Raw genomic sequence first — 20,939 nt, 5'->3', positions numbered from 1 at the left:
AGTTTGCATGTTCTCCCCGGGCCTGCGTGGGTTTTCTCCGGGTGCTCCGGTTTCCTCCCACATTCCAAAAACATGCATGGCAGGCTGATTGGACGCTCTAAATTGTCCCTAGGTGTGAGTGTGGGCGTGAATGGTTGTTCGTCTCTGTGTGCCCTGCGATTGGCTGGCAACTGATTCAGGGTGTCCCCCGCCTACTGCCCGAAGACGGCTGGGATAGGCTACAGCACCCCCCGCGACCCTAGTGAGGATCAAGCTGTTCGGAAAATGGGTGGATGGATGGATGGATAGTATGACATATTGACAGGAAATGTAAGGAAACTACCGGTAGTCCTCCCTGATTTATTAATTTATTTAAATAAATCATCCAAATTATAATGGCAGTAATAATACATTTGGAAACCAGCAAAACTAGAGCCAGTAAACCCAGTTCTAATAAATAGCTTTAAATGCATTTTGGGGGAATTTTTCTATTTTCTGTTTAACACAGAGACGATCTTAATTGTAGTTCGCCTCTTAAAAATCACCCAGACACTCTACTTTTATCATGACAGTGTATTTTCATTCAAGCACATGCTGCAATACTGAAGCGCAGGTTCAAATGAGACCAAAATAAAAGTCCAACAAAAGCATCCCACAGGGCCAAGCCATCAGCTAAAAGAAATATGCTGTATTATAAATAGAGATGAACAAGCTTTAAGACGCTAATAAACATGCACTCGTTGTAGAGTTACAGAGGGAAATAAGACATGGAGTGAAGGCAGATGGTGGAGACAGTCAGTAAAGGCAGTAAGGCACCATAGTTGAAATTAGGTTGCACATCAAGAGTGTTCAGCAGGCGCTAAAATGGTGTCATCCACACAATGAACAGGATAGGAAAGCAGAGCATTTAACAAGTTTGCTCATTTAACCCATAAGTTTTAGACATCAGATCCAAGCCACACTTAACAAAAATCTTCAAACGTGGAAATTATCGTGCCGACATGTTAAGTAACAAATATGGTAAAAGTATAACAGCAAAAACTCTCCCGTCCTCACTGGAAATTTAACTTAATCCCAAAACATTTTGAGGCTTCATTGTGTGTTTTTAAGGCACCTTGTGCATTCTTCTTTTTGAATTCCATGTCTTTCCTCGTACTTCCACTGGAGGGCATTAACGTTCTATATTCCCCGTGAAATTATAATTGAAGTTGTAATTTTACGAGATCTAGATCTACTTTTACAAATGGTAAACAACTAAAAGGTTTTCTAATTTCGAGATGAAAAGCTGTGTTTTTGGCATAATTCTTTAAAAAACGAATTATATCTTTTTCTAATAAAATTTATGTTTTCATTATTTTTGATTGAAGACAATTAAAAATAATAATAAAATTGGATAATTTTGAGATTTACAGTAAGTGCTAACCTAAATTAAATCACATGAATTGTATAATTTTGTGGCGAGAAGTCATGTATTTTTTTATTTTTTTTAAACAAAAATGTTATTTTTCAAAAATAAAGTTGTGTATTTTTTAGATAAAAAGTGGTATATTTTCGCATTGATAACAACATACATAATTTTATGAGAATAAAGTCCCTTTTTTTTTTTACAACTCAATTATTTTCAAAATTAAAGTCATATAACCAGACTAAAACTTTTACAGGGAAAAGGAAGAATATCAGTGGAGCTGCTTTAAATACAATAAATTTTCAGTCTTCTAACTTTTTTTCTCAAAAATAAACAACTTTATTTGCGCAAGATAACGAATATTAATTTAGTGTCATTTTTGTCTTCTTTTCAGCCTTTGCCTAATACTCCATGACAGATTATCCAAATCTGCAACTGTTGTAATTCTGTTGCTGTTACTTGAAATAAAAGGGTGTGTCGGTGTATCTTTTAAAGATGCATGAAAGAGTAGGTTTGAGTGTTTTTTTTTTCCCCCTTTAGGGAAGGAACATCTGCAAAACTGACATCCGAAGACGAGAGCGTGCGTGTGTTTCCAAATGTTTCCGCTGCGGATTAAATAATAATAATAAGAACAATAATAATAATAATAGTAAAAGCGCTCATATTTCAGAGTCCAACAAGGCAGAAATGATATCCACCAGACAGTCCAGTCCGAAAAGGTAGCCGTCCTCCCGGTTGCCCTCTTGCCAGGATGCTCGGTGGTCGAGCTCCTGGCCCTCAGGGAGGGCCATCGTCTTTCCAAAGTCGATCATCCACACTTTAGCTCTGCCTTTGCTGTCGTGGACAAACAGCAGGGAGCTGCCGATCACCTGCGCGACAACACGGGCAATTTTTCATAAGAAAGCTGAAGAAGATTACATGTTGAAGAAATAGGCTTACCTCGTGAGTTTTAAAGAAAGGCGACGTCTGCAGAGTGCTTCTGATTTCCTTCAGCCTGGCTAGGTAGATATTCTGAAAACACATGCGTGTTGTACATGCTTTAACATCATGAAAGCTAGTTGCCGTACCCCCCCCCCCCCCCCCCCCCACCCTCATATGCCACAGGCCAGTCAGTTTCTGCCGAGTTGCTTTCGCTTTGGGGTTTTCGGTTCCCAAGCCCACTTACCAGTATGTCCTTGTCGCCTTTGACAAAATCGCGGAAGGCCGCCATGACTTGCTCACGCGTCTTTGTCCTCTTAAAATCTCTGTTGACTGTCCCGTCCTCCTTCTGTGGGGCCACAGGACACACTCTGCATCACAACTCTTGAAAGAGTCCAGTCTCAAAGAGCCGATAACGTACAAACAGTTAGCAAATTAGCATATTTATCGATTCTCGCTCTAAATAGTATATGACCACAGGACACAATGTCAAATCCTTACAAATTTGCCTTTGCTCTTTCAATACTCAGGCTGTTATGCTATGTTAGCATACCAGCTGTTGGCATGTTAGCACTTTAGGCTACCAATGTCAATGTCTCTTCAATGAGGATCACTGCAGAGAGGATATGACAGACGGTCTTCAGACTGTTGTGTGAGTATTGCGACTGAACGCATTTCAATCACAACTACTTAAGGTTTTGTTCTTTTGTCTTTGTCCTTTTGGGCGGGATGTAGCTAAAATGTGAAGCCCTTTGAGACTCTTCTGTGATTGAGGGCTATATAAATAAACTTGAATTTAAAAAAAAATTCTTTCTTTAGCTGAAACAGTTGAGAAAGGATTCAAAGAAAGAGCTCTAGGATGGTTCCCTGTGGAACTCCTGGACTGCCAACTATTCTGTCTGACTCCTGTGAACTTTGTCACCACTTATCGAGGCCACTTGTGAAATGATCCACTTTGTTTGCGACACACGAGGAGCCACAATTTCCCGGCTTGTTTTGCGGAAGAGGATGGTGTACGTGTTCACACTGGAGAGGAAGGAAAGGGAGGACAGAGTAGGAGCCCAAGAACAAATGGACATTAGTTGAGGAAGGCGGTGGAGGTTATTTTGAAGATCTGACATTTGATGTCACGTGACTAGCTCTGATACACGTCGGCAGCACAGAAGCGCTACAGATTCGTAGAATTCGTTGTGTTCCGTGGCTGCCAAGCAACAAGGTACTATTTGGAGGGACAACATCACCCCCGCCTTTAAGGTTCAGGTCTGGGAACACACGCGCACACACAAACACACACCTCTGTTTCTGGGGATAACCCTCAGAGTCATGGCAACGGACCACCGGGAAGCCATGAATGTCCTTATATAGCTAAAACCGCGTGTGTATGTGCGTGTGTGTGTGTGTGTGTGTGTGTGTGTCAGGGCCAGATGCTAAAGGCCAACCAAGCTGCCACCGACAGACCCCTCACACGACAAAGAAAGACATAATGATTTACACTCGACTAGAAGTCTCTGTGCAAAAAAACAGGAAGTTAGATCATCGCCCTGAAGGACATACACCCCCCCACCCCCCCCCACACATACTCCGAAAAACACATACACATCCTCGGCTTTGTGAGCGCTAACCTTGACTCCTTCTATCCGGAAGCCCAGCGTGGCGGTGGAACTGATGGTCTCCCGCCACTGCATGTACCGGGGCTTGGTGACCGCCTTCTGTTCATTCTCTTCAGCCGAGGGCGCCTCGGGGTCTACCTCCACCATCTTCTGATACATGTCCGGCCGCGGGGTGGGCTTCTTGCGGGCCTTGGTCAGCTCCTCCTCCAGATATGTCCTGATGGATGAGGGGAAAATAGGGCAACGGATGAATGAAAATGTGTGAAATTGTCATTTTACTACTGCAGTTTAACCCATTGAGGGACAGCGGTTACTACAGTGTACGGCTTATCATGTTATCAGGTTGCAGGGTGCATGAAAGGGTTAATTAGGAAACCACGAGGGAAATGTAATTCATGTATTTTATTTCATTTACTGTAACTGTGGTTTCGGAAAATGAAAAAAATACAGCAAAAGCCTAGGTATGATCAGATCAGCAAGATTAAGTGTTCAAGTAGCCTTTGAAAGGGCAAATACACACGTAAAGCCATGTGATTTCTTCCAATGTATCCTCAAATACATGATCAGAAAATAAACACTTCACAACTACACAGGACAGGTCCATCATGAATATTCAGTGAAACGCATATTTACACTAACATACCGCTGCGTGTGATTAAATAATAACGTGTTTGTCTTCAAACTTGGCAATGTAGCATGTTAGCCCGAGGACACTTGCGTGCAAAGCGTTCTTCGTAACCGTTAAACCATTTCTTCGAATTCATCATGAGTCTCTCTATCAATGAGTCTCTTTTTCACTGCCGTCATTAAAATGGGTACACACACGCCCACAAGCATGCACACACACGAAAGTTTAAAAAGAAAAGTTGTTTTTTTGGGGTGGGTGCACTTCAACGTGTTTAGTAAGTTAATAACTAATTGAAGATAACCAAACTGTCTTTCATTAAAACTAATTGGTTTATTTGCTTTTATTTGAGTGTAAGCCTAAAGGAAATAAATGAGAAAAAAAGAATCACAGAATAAATCGTAATCGCAATACTAAGAGTGGGAAATTAAAAAGCAATTCGATAATTTTTCATAATGGCTCAGCGCTAGGTTCCACTGCAAGAAGCGAATTCGCTTCATGAATAGCATGACATCATAGCGGAGAAATACCAAAGAGGAAGAGGAACGGGAAAACGGAAGGGCCACGCAGTAAACAACGATGGAGGTCATCCAGCTTTGGACCTTCCCTCTTGATGGAGGCGACCATTTTCAGAGAGCGATGAGGCCACGTCCTCTTACCTCACGCCCATCTTGCAGTCCATCACACACGGGCAGTCAAACTCAGCCAGCAGGTCCTCCATCTGATTATACTTCTGGCCATCCTTCTCCACGTCGCCGTGGTAACCGGGTACATACGGACACAGCACGTCCCGCATCAGGAGGGACAGACAGCGCTGCTCGCACTCGCAGTGTTTCTAAACGGAGAACCCGAGATCAACACGCTGGTGCCGCCTCTTACGATACGGTGACAATGTGTTGGACTTACTTTTAAGATGTGACCGTTGGCTCCGGCCTTGAAGCTCCCTGTTAACAGAGACACAGCGTTAGACCGCAAGACGAATCTTAGGACAGTCCAGCCAGGTCGAGCCGATCCCAACAGACGCTGGGGATGTCCATCTCGCTTGGGCTTTTTTTTTTGCCCCAAGGCCACACTTCCTTTTAGGGCCCTGACGCGTACGACAGCCACCCGTCAGGAACCACCGTCAACACGGCCTCCTGGGGGGAATGCTATAAAAGGCCCATCTTGAATCGGGATTTGTATCCACTTACTAGTTTCCGCTGCCATACATGACATCACATGGTGTCATTTTAACTCATTCATAGCCATTCAAGATCCATTTGAACCCTTTCATGCACCAATAATAACAACCCATAAGCTGATGACATGATTAGCTGTCCACTGGGGTGACCACTGACCCTAAAAGGGTTAATTTGGCTGCAAGTGCTTCAGTCATTTCACCGGTTGTATCTAGTACAAATAAACGACGTTGGTTGATTCCACAAATGATTCTAATCCAGATAAACGTCCCTATAAAAATGAATGTGTGTGTGTGTGCACATACCAGCATGTCCTGCCAGTTGTATCCAGGGATATTTCTTCTTGAAGGACATGACAAATGGTGACCAGTGGACCATGTTCTTGATTTTCTTCCATGATTTGTGCTGTCAAGATAGGCCACAGTTAGAGAAAGCCATTGATAAGCAAAGGGGGAGAAGCAGTGGGGTCACCCGCGAATAGCAAAAATCTGTGTCGATTTGACGCGCACTGAAATGCATTGGGGAAAAAAAAAATAATAAACCTAAAAGATTATTTTTTTAAAAAATGATGGGAGGTAAACATTCAATATTGGGGGAAAAAAATGTAACCTACCAAAATAAATGAAAAAGTATTTAAAAAAAAGACAAAAACTCTGCGGATAAGTGAATCCACAGCTAGCAAAACGCGAGTATGCGCAGGTTTTGACTGTAGTCTCAGATAAACCCAAAGGGGCTGCAGATGTTATTTTCAACAACGCTAAACCAACAATTTTGTCAACGTTTTTGTTTTGTACAGGACTAATAATTTGCCTGATTGATTTATCCGCTCAAGGTGTCATTAGCAAACCAACTGTTGGAATGTTAGCATTTTATCATCTGTAAAGGACCCACAAGACTAGACCAGAAGTGGGGGCATTTCAATGTGTATGACGTTAATTTTGTTTACCGATTTTATTTTTTCTTCTGCTCACCAACTTGAAGAGAACATTCTGAAAATAATATGGCGTGTTATGTTTATTCATCCAGTCTGAAGAGTCCAACGGCCAGTTAAACCACAGCTTTAGTGGATCTCCAGGGAAACAAACCTCTCGGGCTTTAGTACTTTTTTCCGACTTTAATCTTTATGGAATGACTGGCCAAACACACACACACACACACACACACACACACACAGAGCTGGGTGTCCCTGACCACCGCGTCTCCCACACCACCACTTTGTGTTTCCAGAACACTGTGACCCCCGCCTCCAGAGGGTCCCGAGGTTTCTCTTGGCAACCACGAAAAATTGAAAAAACCCCCACTTCTGACGTCTCTCGGAGGGCTCTCCCCATTCCCGCGCACAGCCATCTTATAAACACTGTGATTTACTGTATGTCGGGTGATGCCTCTTGAATTTTACAGTCACTGAGAAGCCGAGCCTCCACGTTAGGTCGAGGACACGAGGACCAAAGAAGGACGACGCGGGACGTCAGCCCATGTGGACCTGATGGAAATTTATTGGATGAAACATGACTATCTATGGACTGTACACACACACACACACGCACACGCACACGCAGACGCACACACACAAACACACACACACACACACACACACACACACACACACACACGCAAACTCATTGACTGTGTAAAGCAGTGAGGAGTCACACGACTGGTTCTCTGCACAACTAAAGATTGATGAACACATCACACGATGGCAATGAGCAGCGTGGCAGTTTACAAACTGGGACTTGAAAAACACAATCGCATATCAAATCGGAAGAGCAATACTGAGGGGAAGAAAAAAAATCAGCAAATTGGATTATTTTCAAAATGGTTCATTTGTAAGCCTTTTCTTGGCAGAGTCGAGCGCAAAGCCTTCAGAGGTGGCGACAGAATGGCGACAAGTGACCCATCATGGCGACCGGTCATCTTTAAGCTTCCCTAATCATCCGTCCAGCACCCGAAACTCCTTACTGGCTAGTAACGCATGCGGGGCCGATAGACAACCGCGTGTCATTTGATTGGCAAAACTAACCACTGGCAATCTGGACATGCAAATCTGCACATGGGTCAGTCACAACAATGATGGAAACCCCAGGGAAGGGACATTCACCTTCATGTCCTTGATCCAACGTGGTGAAAAAATGTGTCTGCGAAAATGGGGCACTGTAAAAGGTGACTCGGTGGACTCTTGTTCTGCGACCCCCCCCCCACCATTGGTCTTTGTTTTTCTATGTCTATGTTGTGTCTGTTACATTTCACTGCACCCAGTGGTATGTTGACAATAAAGTTATTTTGATTCTGATGTGTAAATAAATGATTATTTTGCAATCCAAGCCCCTCCGCAATCTTCTTTTTGGTGTTTTACAGTTACATAAGCAAAAAATAATAGTGGCAAAACTCCCGCTCTGTGAGATGTTTCATTCACCCACCTCAAAAAAAAAAGGTTTGTTTTTCCGCTTTTTGGTCAGAAACCAACTCATGTTCTACTGCTGAATACTAAAGAATGAAGAAATTTTGAAACAATTTTTGAGGGGGGGTGAAGAGTGAAGACTCTACTGTTTCTTTGAGCTGTATCTTGTCTTGAAAGTTCAGCCAAAATGCTCTGAAACAGCTGGTAATATAGTCAACATCTGGTACTGAATGAGTTCATCATAATAATCATTCTTCCATAATGAGAGACAATGAGTCTGAAAATACTCGGACACGTGGCCACCGACAGGAATTGATGTTTAGTCCATTTGCAAGGTCAGCATCTGCATTCTAGCTCATCGGGAGGATGATGAATGGCGTCCTTCCACACCGAAATTCCAAGCATGCTTTTGAGGACCTTTCCTAAAATTGGATGCATAGAATTGTCCAAAATGTCTCGCTAAGATGAGAAATTAAGACTCAGGGGCGAGTGAGGGCTCAAGCCTCTGGCCAATCGACCATGTGGTTGCTCCTATCGGCATCACCAGAACGGCTGGGTGACAAACCAGAAAAGAGAACAACCTTTGCACCGAGAGAGAGAGAGAGAGAGAGAGAGAGAGAGAGAGAGGAAATGGTAAGCAGAGGAACTTCTTGCCGACAGGAAGTGAAGGGGGGCGGGGGGAGTGGAGGGGATGCCACTTTGCCTCAGCCACAGTATTTTCCACATCCGCCGGTATCTACAAACAAAAGAAGCGAGAGAGGCCTTGCCCTTTGTAAACAACACAAAGAGCAAAAGTGAAGTAGGGAGAAAAGCCAAGGCACGACCGTGTACATCATTTGTATGATGTCTCCTGGCATTCATTTATCAAGATCCTTTCATCTAAAAATGTGCTGGCCGGGCATTTTCACAATATTACCACGTAGAGATGATGTGATAATCACGGAGGACTCGGGCTGAACAATTAATCCAATTCAAATCCACTTTGCAGTGGAGCACTTTTGAAATTGAGAGAGGAGGTGGGGGCGGGGGGGATCCCCTTTCTCCTCCTCACATTTTTCACAGATTTGGAAAAAAAAATAAAAATAAAAAATTCCCAATGCATTTCAATCGGTGTCAATGATGTGCGTAAAAACTGGCAGATTAGTTTTTGTTAGCTTCCCGCATTTGGCGCTGTGTAAAAGTCGACTCGACATTAGACCAGTTAAAAGCAGGTCTAAGTTGTGGCGCAGGTGGTGTAACGCGCAGGCAGTTAGATTCTACGCTCCACTGAGATGTCATCCCAGTATTATCCATCGAACACTTTGAATCACTGAATTCATTATTATTTTCATAATATGGATTCAGATATTTTTAAAAGCACCCCCTTGATGGCGGCACAACGAGTATGCAATTTGAAAACTAAACGGCAGTGTGATTTATGCACGGTGATGCGGGAGGAAACAACAACAACAACGCCACTATCGCACGCCAAACAATGTCTGCAAAGTTTTAGAGTGGGGAGGAACGCACACACTCCGACTACTTCTCACACACGCGGTTAAAATTAGAACACGTGTGTGTGTGTGTGTGTGTGTGTGTGTGTGTGGTCCAGCCTCCAGAAGAAAAAAAAGTGAGTAAAAAACCAAATTGTGAAAATGGTCGTTCCCCTGCCGGGCGTGTGAGCATTTTGACACCCACATTGCGAAACATCTCACACGGGCAGCGTTATTTATGATCTGTTAACTGTTATTTGACTGGTGTCTCCCTCTGCGGCGCAGTCACGGTTAAGAGTTACACACTCATGGGCGCGCGCGCACACAGCTGTAAGAGGGAAACTCAGTTTGACGTCACGGGGTTGCCAAGCAACAGGCCGCTGTGGTAGTGAACATTTTCCACTGCGGCGCACACAGTGCAGCATGTGTTTTGTTTTGCTTTGTGTGTGTGTGTGTGTGTGTGTGTGTGTCCCACTTTTTGACAGTTGTAGCGTCTGCAAGATGGTGTGTCAGGGTGTGTGTGTGTGTGTGCGTGTTTGTTTTACAGGGTAGAATCTTTGGGTGCAGCCTTTATGACGAACGTAATTGGCATGAAAAAAAGTTGCATCGTTACAAGGGCCGATGCCGATCTTCACATTTGACAGAATAAAACTGACGACAAATTGATCGGCCGATTATTTTAAAAAGTAGGTCAAATGAATAAAATAATGAACAGTTTGAGCTGTTTAAAGAACACTGCTGTTAACTAAGTGACATTTTGCAAGAAAAAGTTGTGTATGTTTTGAAAATTTGAAAACTGATCTCGATGTTGTGATCATTTCCATCCAAAGCTAAATTATAGCCCATTTTCTTTCATTATTTATTGTTACGGATTATTAATGTGTTGAACTATGACAAATAAGGACAGTTCAAGTTGCCCCCAGCACCACACAACGATTTAAAAATATATATATGCTGTAGCTGTTTTATCGCCTGAATGGCTTTCCATTTAGTTTGTATTCTATGTCAAAAGTTTTCAACTTCAAACTGAAAAAGTTTCAAAACGCTAAAAACGACAACCAAACAACAAATAACGACTTCTGTTTTGCGTATCTTCAATTCTAAAATCACGACTAGCAAGCCAATGTGTATTCAAAAGACAGTTTCGGATCAGATCGAAATGACATTGCCAACTAGTGGCCCGGCATGCAAATTACATTTTTATCCACTCATTTGAGCAAACGTGTGAACTGGGATTTTTACTCGTCATGCTGCGTGCATGGAAACTTCCTTCATTGTTACGAGGCGGCTGTGTACAAACATTCCGTTGGACCGCCGTGCCTTTGGGCGCAGCTGAAGCAAAACAAAAAAAAGCCCTGCTGATGTAATCTGGGCCCATGCTGACGCCTGATGATGAACTCGTTCAGGTTGCTTCGTCAGCTGCCAATTGTGCTCCAACTACCATAACATTTGCAGCACACGTGTGCCTTTCCCATTTTGGAGTCTTGCCCGGAGGAGTCAAAAGATGAGCCAGGCTGTGTCTAAATAAGGCTCTGTTCTACATTTCAGCCTAGACCAGTCAGGCCTGAAAGCGGGCCGTCATGTGAAAAAGCCAAATGAACGTTGAGCGCGCTTTAAGCGAGAGGGGTCGTCAAAGTAGGAGGTTTTTTTTTTTGGGGGGGGGGGGGATTGTTTCTTCCGTCAAGTCATAAACGTAAGCAGCGTGTTTCGAGCGTCACGCTTGTCTCTTCATCGGGAGCTCTGGCTCCTTGGCCTCGCGCCGCATACCGCTTGCACAATCAAGCATGCCTAATATGTCGGTGCATGTCGGTACGGTTTCAAGGTTTCATCAGACAAAAGCTGACGAGCTACAGGTGGGTACGCAACGATCGGAATCTCGTGCCGGCGGTGGTGGCCGTTGGGGGATCCAAATGTAAAATTGAGTTTGAAAATGATTTACGCAGAACCACCAGCAGAAGTCGTCGTCTTTTTTTTTTCACTTTGCAGTGGAAATATGCAAAGAGAAATCCTAAGCCTTCATTCAAATCCATCAGCCAAAATAAACAAATTGCAACCCAAGACACCTGTGACCATCGGGACATCCGTTTAAGGGACACGATATTCGACACCCACATTAACTCGGTGTCACGCTATCGTGCAGTCGGCACATTAACGCTCGAGAAAGTTGCAAAAAAACAATTTAAGTCGATGTTTAGCAAGATGTCCCGATTTCCGTCTACTCGAATCAAACGAAACGCGAGAGACCACAAACTATCTGTTGCTTTGGCGTCAACTACTTTGTAATCCACATTATCGCCGCCGACAGGACCAGAGAGGAACACAATTAAGCACCAGTCAAAATCTTACAAACGCTGCTTTGCCAGCTGCTAAGCGACAAGGAAATAATCAGGCATGAATTACTAATCAATTTGTTTTAGCATTACTGACACTGCCTTTTCCGGCAAATTGCCATAACTGGGCCACGCCGGGAGCGCTGTCTGCTCGGGACTATTGTTAAATGCTTTGTTTGTTTGTCGCTGCTTCTTGTGTAAAGGAAGTAGTTTAGAGTGACCATGACATTTTTTCGCCTGTTGCTTTGCATTATGTGTGTGATTTGATTTTTGGAGGCCGACGCCAAATCCGATATTTGGCGAAATAAAACTCAGATAACCGATTAATCGTTCGATTAATTAAAAATAGATATCACGAATAAAGTAACTTCAAATTTGGTCCTTTTCTTCACTGAATATTATACCACAATTTTCTCGACAATAATAAAAATATGAGTTAAGCAGTAAAATCCACCCGTTTTTATCCATCTTGCAAGGCGGCCATTTTGCCACTTGCTGTCGATTGAAAATGACATCACAGTTGCTCAGGGTACAACCAGTCAGCTGTTTTATGAAGCTGTGATGTCATTTCCAGTCAACAGCAAGTGACAAAATGGCCGCCCCCTGAGATGAACAAATAAACAAGTGGATTTTGCCACTTAACTCATTTCTACAAACGTGCTATTAATCAGACTGTCGTGTTTAAACTAGTGGGGATGCATCGAACACAATATTGTCAAGAAAAAATTTTGGGTTGACTTCCACTTTAAAGTGTCTGTTTTAAGCGGTTTCGGGGGCGGGGCTGGAATAATTTTCCGGCTTTGCAAGGACGAAGGTTTATTTGAGATTAGACCTTGGTCAGGGCAGCACGTCGGGCTCACACTGCAGAGATGCAGGGTTCGAATCCGCTTCTCTGGCCTTCCTGTGTGGAGTTTGCATGTTCTCCCCGCGTCTGTGTGGGTTTTCTCCGGATATTCGGGTTTCCTCCCAGATTCCAAAAACATGCATGACAGGTAAATGTTAACACTCTAAAATTGTCCCAAGGATTGATTGTGTTTGTGAGCCCCAATGGTTGGTTGTCTGTGTGCGCCCTGCGATTGGCGAGCAACCAGTTCAGGTTGTGTAGCCCCGCCTACTGCCCGAAGACAGCTGGAATAAGCTCCAGCACGCCCGCGACCCTCGCGAGGATAAGCGGACTAGAAAATGGATGGACGGATAGACTGTGGTCATGGAAGAAATTCAACTTGAAAGTCAAGGTCGCGCTTTTACGATCAATTAAAATAACAAACAAGAAGCCAGCACCTCTTCTTTGTAGTGCTTCAAAGGGCAGGAAAAGTCCTGAGTGTGTGTGATGTGTCGAGTTGTATTTTAAATTTTTTTTTTTTTTTTTGCTTGAACCCTTTCCTTTAAGAAACCTGGCACGCACATGCACTCAGACACACACACACACACGCACATACGCAGGTCAGGCACAGTGCTAGCTTTGTTCCTGTGAGTCAAGCCCCAGGATCACCTCACATGATGCGCACACACTACAAAGGAGGCAAAAACTTTGAAATTACGATTTAACAATTCGAAGCGAGTCCTTTTCCCAAACTTAGTATTTGAGTCGCCAACAGTACGGTCGCAAAACGATGCGCAACTTTTTGATTCTTATTTGTAATTGTTAGCATTTTATACGTCGCTACGGCAACATGTGGCATTTGTCCTCTGTCATACTTACTGCTTTCTGTCGCGAGCTCAGCTGTGCCGGGGTGAGAAGGTGCCCCCCTCTCTCTGTGTCGGAAATATCCTCTTCCGACTCTTCCCAAGAGGAGGAGAAGCCGGCCGAAGAGGCTGAGGAGGAAGACAGCTTCCTGAGGGAGCGCACCGAGGCGTTGGACGGGGGCACGGGGCTCGAAGTGGGACTCGGGGTGCCGACGGGGGTTTGAGGGTGGCTCTCTAGGCCGTGGTCGGTGATGATGACGGCGGGGATGGAGGGAAGGACGGTGGGAGGCGTGTTGGTCAGACGAGGGGGACCCACAGGCTTTGATGCAGATGCGTCTGGCTGGGCGCCCAACATGTCGGTCTCCGTGCGCAGCAGCAGCTCAGGACCCGACTGCTGTCTGGCGCTCACCTCTCTCTCCTTTGAATCTCCGTCATCTCCCGGTGTTTGTTTGTTTTCCTTCACCCCGCTGTCCTCTTTTATCCCTCCATCTTTGGCTGAAGGCGCCTCCAAGGTCTCCGGGGGACCCTGGACAAGGAGTGGTCCATCTGACCGGGGAGCTTCTATTGTTTTTGAATGGCAACCGTTTTCAACAAACAACGTCGGCGCGTCGTTGCTTCTTTTAATCACGCAACTTTCTTCCCACTTGCTCTCTCCGTGCACTGCTTCATGCTCGCCCTCTCTCCCATTTTGGAGAGCGGGAGGAACTTGACTCTGGTGGGCCTGGGTCATTGAGCATTCGAGGGCTGCCCTGCCACGGCTGGGAGGAGGCGGGACTTGGCCCGCTGCTCGTCTCGGAGACCGAGGGCTGCACTGGAGCTCGCTGGTGAGCACCTTTGCACGAATCCCAGAAATGTGCGCTTCGAAAATGCCCACTTTCCCCTTGACCTGCAACTCACACACAGAGGAAAGAAGGCGTTCAGTGACCTTTATTCGAGCGCTTTTTCCACAAGCCATCACTGGAAGACATAACTCGGGGCCGACAGATTAGCTCTGTACAGTTTAGTCATCTATTCCAGGAGACTTGGCCAGCAGGTAATGACAGTCATACAGTCATGACGACACAATCGAAACAGACTTTCACAAATCCTGGAAGTGACTCAGCAAACTCCTTTCATGGAAGCCGTTTTTAGCAGAGGATAAAGAAAACATGCCTGTGAGTATTGTTGTATTGTCTATCTACAGGTGTTGGTGCAACCTGTGCGCTCTAATATCCGTTGCTTAAAACGCGGCCACGTAGACTGGAATCGGGAGCAATGCTCTTTTCCCATCATGTGTTCACATTAGCATGAATCTAGATTAGCTATACAGTGGCAGCTCTACTTACGAAATTAATTGGTTCTGGAAGAAATTTCTTAACTAGAACATTTGGTAAGTAGAGACGCGTTTTCCATGTAAATGCCCTAATTCAAGCCCCCCAAAATTCAGACATAAATGTTTCCTACAGCATAAAAAGGCATCAAAAATATGTAACAAATACATGTTACAATTAGATTATTGCACAATAAATACGAGTTGTGCGTGCATAGTGTAAAAAACAAAGAATAAAGAATAAAAATTAGGGTCATTTAACTTTTAACTCCACACTCATCATTTTTTTCACCCTCTTTAGTTCATGCTCTCTCTCAGAAATGGTTTTTGTCTGGCGTTTTGTCAAGAACTGATCCAAGGGCGTTTGCTTTTGTCGGCTTTTAACAATCCTTCGAAAATGTCCGAGGCAAATATTAGCATAGTGAGCGATCGCCCGACTGGTGAATATTTTTCTGGGTGATTCACATTTACGTAAAACCATCGGAACACCTCCTGGGCGAATGACGAGCTATAAGTATGTTGCGTTCAGGAAACTCGCAGCTTGGATAAGCAGTCCATACTGTATTTTTACCTTTCGTATCTTGAAATTTCTTTCGGAACAAGAGGCGATATTTTCCTGTTGAGACGTTTCGTAACTTGAAAATTTCGTATGAAGAGACGTTCGTAAGTAGAGGTACCACTTGTGAAAGTGATTGTGAATGCTTGTTTGTCCAGTCCAGCGTGCAAACAGACTCTAGTACAAAGTCAGCTGGGATAGGCTTCAGCACACCCGCAACCCGAATAAGGGCAAGTGGTATCGAAACTGGATGAATTGGTAGAGCCTGAGTGAAATGGGTGGAAGGCTCACCTCCACGTTCTGCAGCTCTTTATGAATCTGCAGCAGCTGCGCTTGGCGTCTCCGCTCCTCTTGCCTGTCTCCTGCGCCGCCTCCCGACAACTCCTTCTCTTCCTCGCCGGCACCGGGTGAGCTGAGTCTTCGAACCCGTTGGCCCACGTTAACCCCGAGGAGCTCCCGGGACCGAGGCGACGGAGAGCGAACGCGGGAGGTGGGGCCGGGGGAAAGCGGGAAGACAAAAGGGCGACCCGGCGTCCTAGTGAGGCTCGTCTGGGCAGTTGAAACATGGGCCATTTTATTAAGTACACCTCCACTCTTGTTCCTAATAGTCTGTGTTCGAACCTGCGGTACCTGAGCACTGGCTGGGCTGCAGGGCGATCCACCCAGCAGTTGGCAGTAGGGGCCCTGATTTGGAACTTGCGGCACCGGTCTGCCAGTCGTGCTGCTACTATCTCGGGAGCTGGTACCAGTGGTACCTTGCCGGACGTGAAACTGATTACCGCTGTTGGAAGAGGAAACATGTTGTCGAGTGATGGGCACTATGTTTAAAACAGTATTTCTACTCTAGTTGCTTATACAGTGAACTTCCATGTGCAAAACATTTTTAAGGATAAAGCTCAGCTTTACATGATCGGGATCTTGGAGCCCATCACCGATCAGTGATTTCGCCCTAAAATGCTAATAAACATTCAATAAATGGAAAATGGGGGGACAGGAGGGGTGTAGGGGATATTTGTGTTTGATGCTATGTCATGTATTAAATATTCTGTGCGTACTTTAAAACATGTTCCAATTCTTCAACCTTGGAATATTTTGTCCCAGACAAGCGATTAACCCTTTCATGCACCCTACAACCTGATAACATGATCAGCTGTCCACTGTAGTAACCGCTGTCCCTCAAAGGGTTAAAATAACTGGAAGCTGAAAAATATGCTTATTATGTCTCATTGATGTTTCGATTCCAACTGGGAGACGTCCACTTACCCGTTCATGATTGGGAGGGCGTTCCGGTTTAGGGCAAATGCTGCCATCCCTGCGGCAAGGCCAAGGGCCCTGAAGGCCGAGTGAACATCAGACTAGTTCCCCTTAAAATGGAGGGAGGTGAACGGCTTCGAGGGTCAGTCGAGGTAGAAATCATGCCTGTTGACAAGAGAAAAAAAAAAAGAAAAAAGTGAACTCATTAACTCCCAAAGACGTTTTTAAACGTCTTTTCAGACTTGGTTCACAATTGGCTGGTACTGAATGAGTTTACTGGAACTGGAAACAAATTCAAATGTTCCCTAAACAGCAGAGACGGCTGAGACTTTTCCGTCCATTGCTAAGTGCGTCAGAGACGGAGATCATTCCTGGAGTCATGAGCCCTAAAATAAAAGATACCACTATTCTGACTTGGAGGGGGGGGAATAACAAGAGACAAGGATGAGGGATGACGGCGAGAAGGAAGGCGAGGAAACAGGTTTCACAATGTTTTTAAAAAAGATGAGATTCGTAGGACTCTCTTTGGAAACATGACAGCCCGCCCCCCACCCTCCCACCCCCTGCGCAGAATTAGCTAGCAATCATTTTCCGAACTATCGTAATGTCGTGAGGCTTTTTGGAGGCTAAAGCTGAATGGAAACTTTTACTCAGACAAAAGGGCATGTGCGGAATCATGGAGACCTGGATTTTTCATTGTAGATGGTTTCGATTTCATTTTGACTTTTGTTTTTCGTTTTGTTTTGTTTTTTTCATTCGGTTCATTTCACTTTTTATTTTCAGAGGAGGCTTATTCGTGTTTTTTTTCAATCCTTCTTTGTCGTTTATTTTTTAATTAGATTTAGGATTCGTGTTTTAAATATATGGAGTTTGTCAAGTGCAAGATTTTTTAAAAAGTACGATTACAAAGACCATTTTGACTATAATTACAGCGAGTTGTAGTATGTTTTTTAAACGCGAGACTTAAGTAGCTATCAATTTTCGTTTTTAAAAAAGCGTTTCCGTCATGTGGGTCCTACCTCTACTGTATATTCTGTATTGCTACAGTACGTACGCAATTTGGGTTGTAAAAGCTCCGGTGCAGTTCTGAGACGGAGAGTCTCCACATTTCACTTAATGATGTTTGTAAAACATAATATACCGGTATTTATTCAGTTCAGTCATATGCCACCGCATGGCCCCATGTGTGGTGAGCCTCAGGGCGATTGACTAAGTACTGTTAGTTATGTGGTAAATGAAATATCGCAGTCTGTCAAATATGTTAAGGAATTCTGATCAAAGGTTCCACCTGGAATTTATCTTTTGCTACTCTGAAGGTCCAAATGTGTCAGAAACACATTTTTTTCTCCCCCCACCCACCCACACACAGCAACTCAGCATTGGGCGGCCATCACGTATGTGAAGAAGCCTTTCAAAATCCCGCTGGTATTCTCATCATCGGCCAAAAAAGCGCCCTCGGGATGTTCTTCCGCTTCGAGAGGGGGAATAAACACCCGGCTTTCCTCCTGGAAAGAATGGGAGGGTGGGGTAAGACAGTTCCAAGGAAATATCGCAATGATTCATCGCATGGATTCTCAAAAACCTCAAATTGGAGAGTCTGGAATCGGGAGAACGGAGATAGCGACCGAGAGAGAGAAATATGTGGAATGCGGAGTGTTTACAAGTCCTTCTTGGCTGCGAGCATTTCAGAATCGCACAGTCCTGCTTGTTTTTTTTTTTTTTTTTTTTTACTTGCCTTCAGTCTCAAACATAAAATTTGTCACTTTGCCAGATCCTGGAACATTTACAAGCAATAAACTGAATAGACCCAAACACGGTATCTTGCAATTTATCACGAAATAAATATTCTGCCTTGGGGGAGGCCCTCCTGTCATTGCCATTCAGATGCCTTGAAGGCAGACTAATATTCCATATCCAAATATTGACTGAAATTTCACCAAAGGCTTTCCGTTGACTTAAGTTTTAATCATATGAAAACCAAATATTAGATGTCTATATTTGCAGTTGCCATCTTTAGACTAGTGAGAGGGAAAAACTATCGAGATCGCTCAGTTTTGTTGGAAACTTGTCGAACAGTGTAATCATGAATTTTGAAAGGTCAAAAAAAAAAGAAAGACATTCTTTCGAGTCAAACTAGCGAGATTGAAAATATGTCCTTGTTGGAGAGTACAATGAGAATACACTTGCGCATTGGAAGACGTCATTGTTACATTAATAATAATGCCAGTGGGAGAAAGACATCATTTAACCTTTTCAGGGACAGCGGTTACGACAGTGGACAGCTTGTCAGGTTTTCAGGTGACAGGCTGCATGAAAGGGTTAAAGACAAAATGGTGAAAAAAAAATGAATGAGTCAATCGCAACATATTTACAACATTGCAAACTAAAGATATCCCCGTCACATTTTCTTGCACCTGAGTCCGGGTCCCAAACCACTTCTGAGTATCTGCTAGAGTCCTGATCCAATTCCTCATCAATAAGTAGAAACTGCATTCGGAAAAAGGTGTGTGGGGGGGGGGGGGGGAACACTGCTTCTCGCCTTTTTTAACGCCACCGTACGAACTCAGAACATGACATCTTGGAACATAAACCATAAATATTCCTTTTCCTTTTGGCTATATTGATACCCCAGGTTCATTTTATCGCTTTGTGACCTTCAAAAATGAAGACAGTTTAGAAAAATCTTTTTTTTTTTTGTCAGATGATACCGATCAACTGAAAATCATGTGATGAGCCCTGGTTTTCTGATCATTTGATTGAATCGGGACAACCCTATTAAAAACAGCTATTAAACATTTTTAAATGTAGCCTGCGGCCCTGGATAAAGTCTGCTTAAGTGTATTCTGATCCAGTACAGTCATTTTTTTAAAGTACGGTTCAGTGGTATTTAACTTTTCAATCAGTACCGTTATCAGAACTGTTTATTTTTCAAACATACAGTATATTCAATCGGTATTCCAGAACGAAGTTTTTTTCTCTTTTCCAATAGTTTTAATGTTCAAAGTGTGCATAATAGTACAGTGTCTTACAAAAATAAACAGATACACTTTTTCAGAATAAAACCGCTGCCTTAATTTTTTGATCAACATTTAACATGGCTGTACTGTATTTTAATCTTGGATCATGATGGCGGTGTGGAGAACTGAGCATTGTTTGAGCTGGAGAACGACGAGTTGAAAGGATTCTAAATGACACTTGACTGAAAATAACAACGACTTATGCATTGGAGGATGCTGTTGTTACATCTTGAAAAAAGCAACATTTTGGCTTACAAGAGGTTATTATTACATTCAAATGTCTTACCTTACGAGTTGTCTTTCACAGACGCCTCCGGCAGGAATTTATTGAGTTAACTCGACTCAACGTGGAATAAATACTTATTATCGATGTCAATACAGTGACTATTACCCTGTATTAAAGAAGGAGCGTGGAATAGGCGGTCTAACTTGGTCACGCGCGCAACGCGAAAAACTGCCACGCAAACTACAAGAAGCGTCTCTTTTTTTTTCCTCGCCTGGTGTCCCCCACGCTCGGTCTCGCTACAAGCCGGCCGAGGTGACGCCCGGCCCGCGGGAGGTTTCCGGAGCCATGTGAGTGGCTCGCCAACTCCATCAACAAGAAAGTCAGCCGCCCGCTGTGTGGACGACCTCCATCCGCCCCGTCAAGCCGGAAGTGATCGGGAAAGAGACGCCTGCGCGCGCACACAAACAACACAACACGTGCGCGCGCGCACGCACACACAAACAACACGCAAGACCGGCAAAGAGACGCTTGCACGCGCGCGCACGCTCACACGCACACACACACAATCATTCGAGCTCCTGCGCGCGGACGTTCCCGTCAGTAATTGGAACGTCCTTACATCCATCCATTTTCAGATGCCCTTTATCCTCACAAGGTTCGCGGGGGGGGGGGGGGGGGGGTGGAGCCTATCCCAGCCGTCTTCTGGCATTAGGCGGGGGACACCCTGAACCGGTTGCCAGCCAATCGCAGGGCACATAGAGACCACCAACCACGCTCACATTCACACCGAGGGACAATTTGGAGTGTTCAATCAGCCTGCCATGCATGTTTTTGGAAAGTGGGAGGAAACCGGAGTACCCAGAGAAAACCCACTCAGGCACGGGAAGAACATACAAACTCCACACAGGGAAGCCTGAGCTGGAATTGCACTGTGAGATTGACGTGCTAACCGCTGGACCAATGAGCCGCCCGTAAT

General features: G+C 44.4%; 1 protein-coding gene across 3 annotated transcripts; it reads right to left on the bottom strand.

Moving 5' to 3' along the window:
• Positions 1-334: 334 nt before the first annotated feature.
• LOC147187897 (inositol-trisphosphate 3-kinase A-like) lies at positions 335-20,400 on the bottom strand. Of its 3 annotated transcripts, XM_086100571.1 has the most exons (13): positions 20,024-20,400; positions 18,970-19,026; positions 16,730-16,885; positions 16,097-16,247; positions 15,758-16,015; positions 13,618-14,487; positions 6,021-6,120; positions 5,444-5,481; positions 5,197-5,372; positions 3,925-4,129; positions 2,550-2,651; positions 2,324-2,395; positions 335-2,253 (listed from the first exon to the last, which is right to left on the bottom strand). In XM_086100571.1, exons 3-13 carry the CDS (start codon positions 16,774-16,776, stop codon positions 2,044-2,046), a joined length of 2,229 nt encoding a protein of 742 aa, XP_085956697.1. In that variant the 5' UTR covers positions 16,777-16,885; positions 18,970-19,026; positions 20,024-20,400; the 3' UTR covers positions 335-2,043. The 3 variants fall into 3 exon arrangements, with proteins under 3 accessions (XP_085956697.1, XP_085956696.1, XP_085956698.1); XM_086100570.1 differs by lacking the exon at positions 18,970-19,026; XM_086100572.1 differs by lacking the exons at positions 18,970-19,026; positions 20,024-20,400 and adding an exon at positions 18,080-18,176.
• Positions 20,401-20,939: the final 539 nt, after the last annotated feature.

The sequence above is a fragment of the Hippocampus guttulatus genome, chromosome 20, assembly GCF_054856545.1.
Source record: "Hippocampus guttulatus isolate MCC_2025c chromosome 20, RoL_Hgut_1.0, whole genome shotgun sequence".
Lineage (NCBI taxonomy): Eukaryota > Metazoa > Chordata > Actinopteri > Syngnathiformes > Syngnathidae > Hippocampus > Hippocampus guttulatus.
Note: the sequence above shows the minus strand (reverse complement) of the source record. Positions and strands in the feature narration are given on the sequence as shown.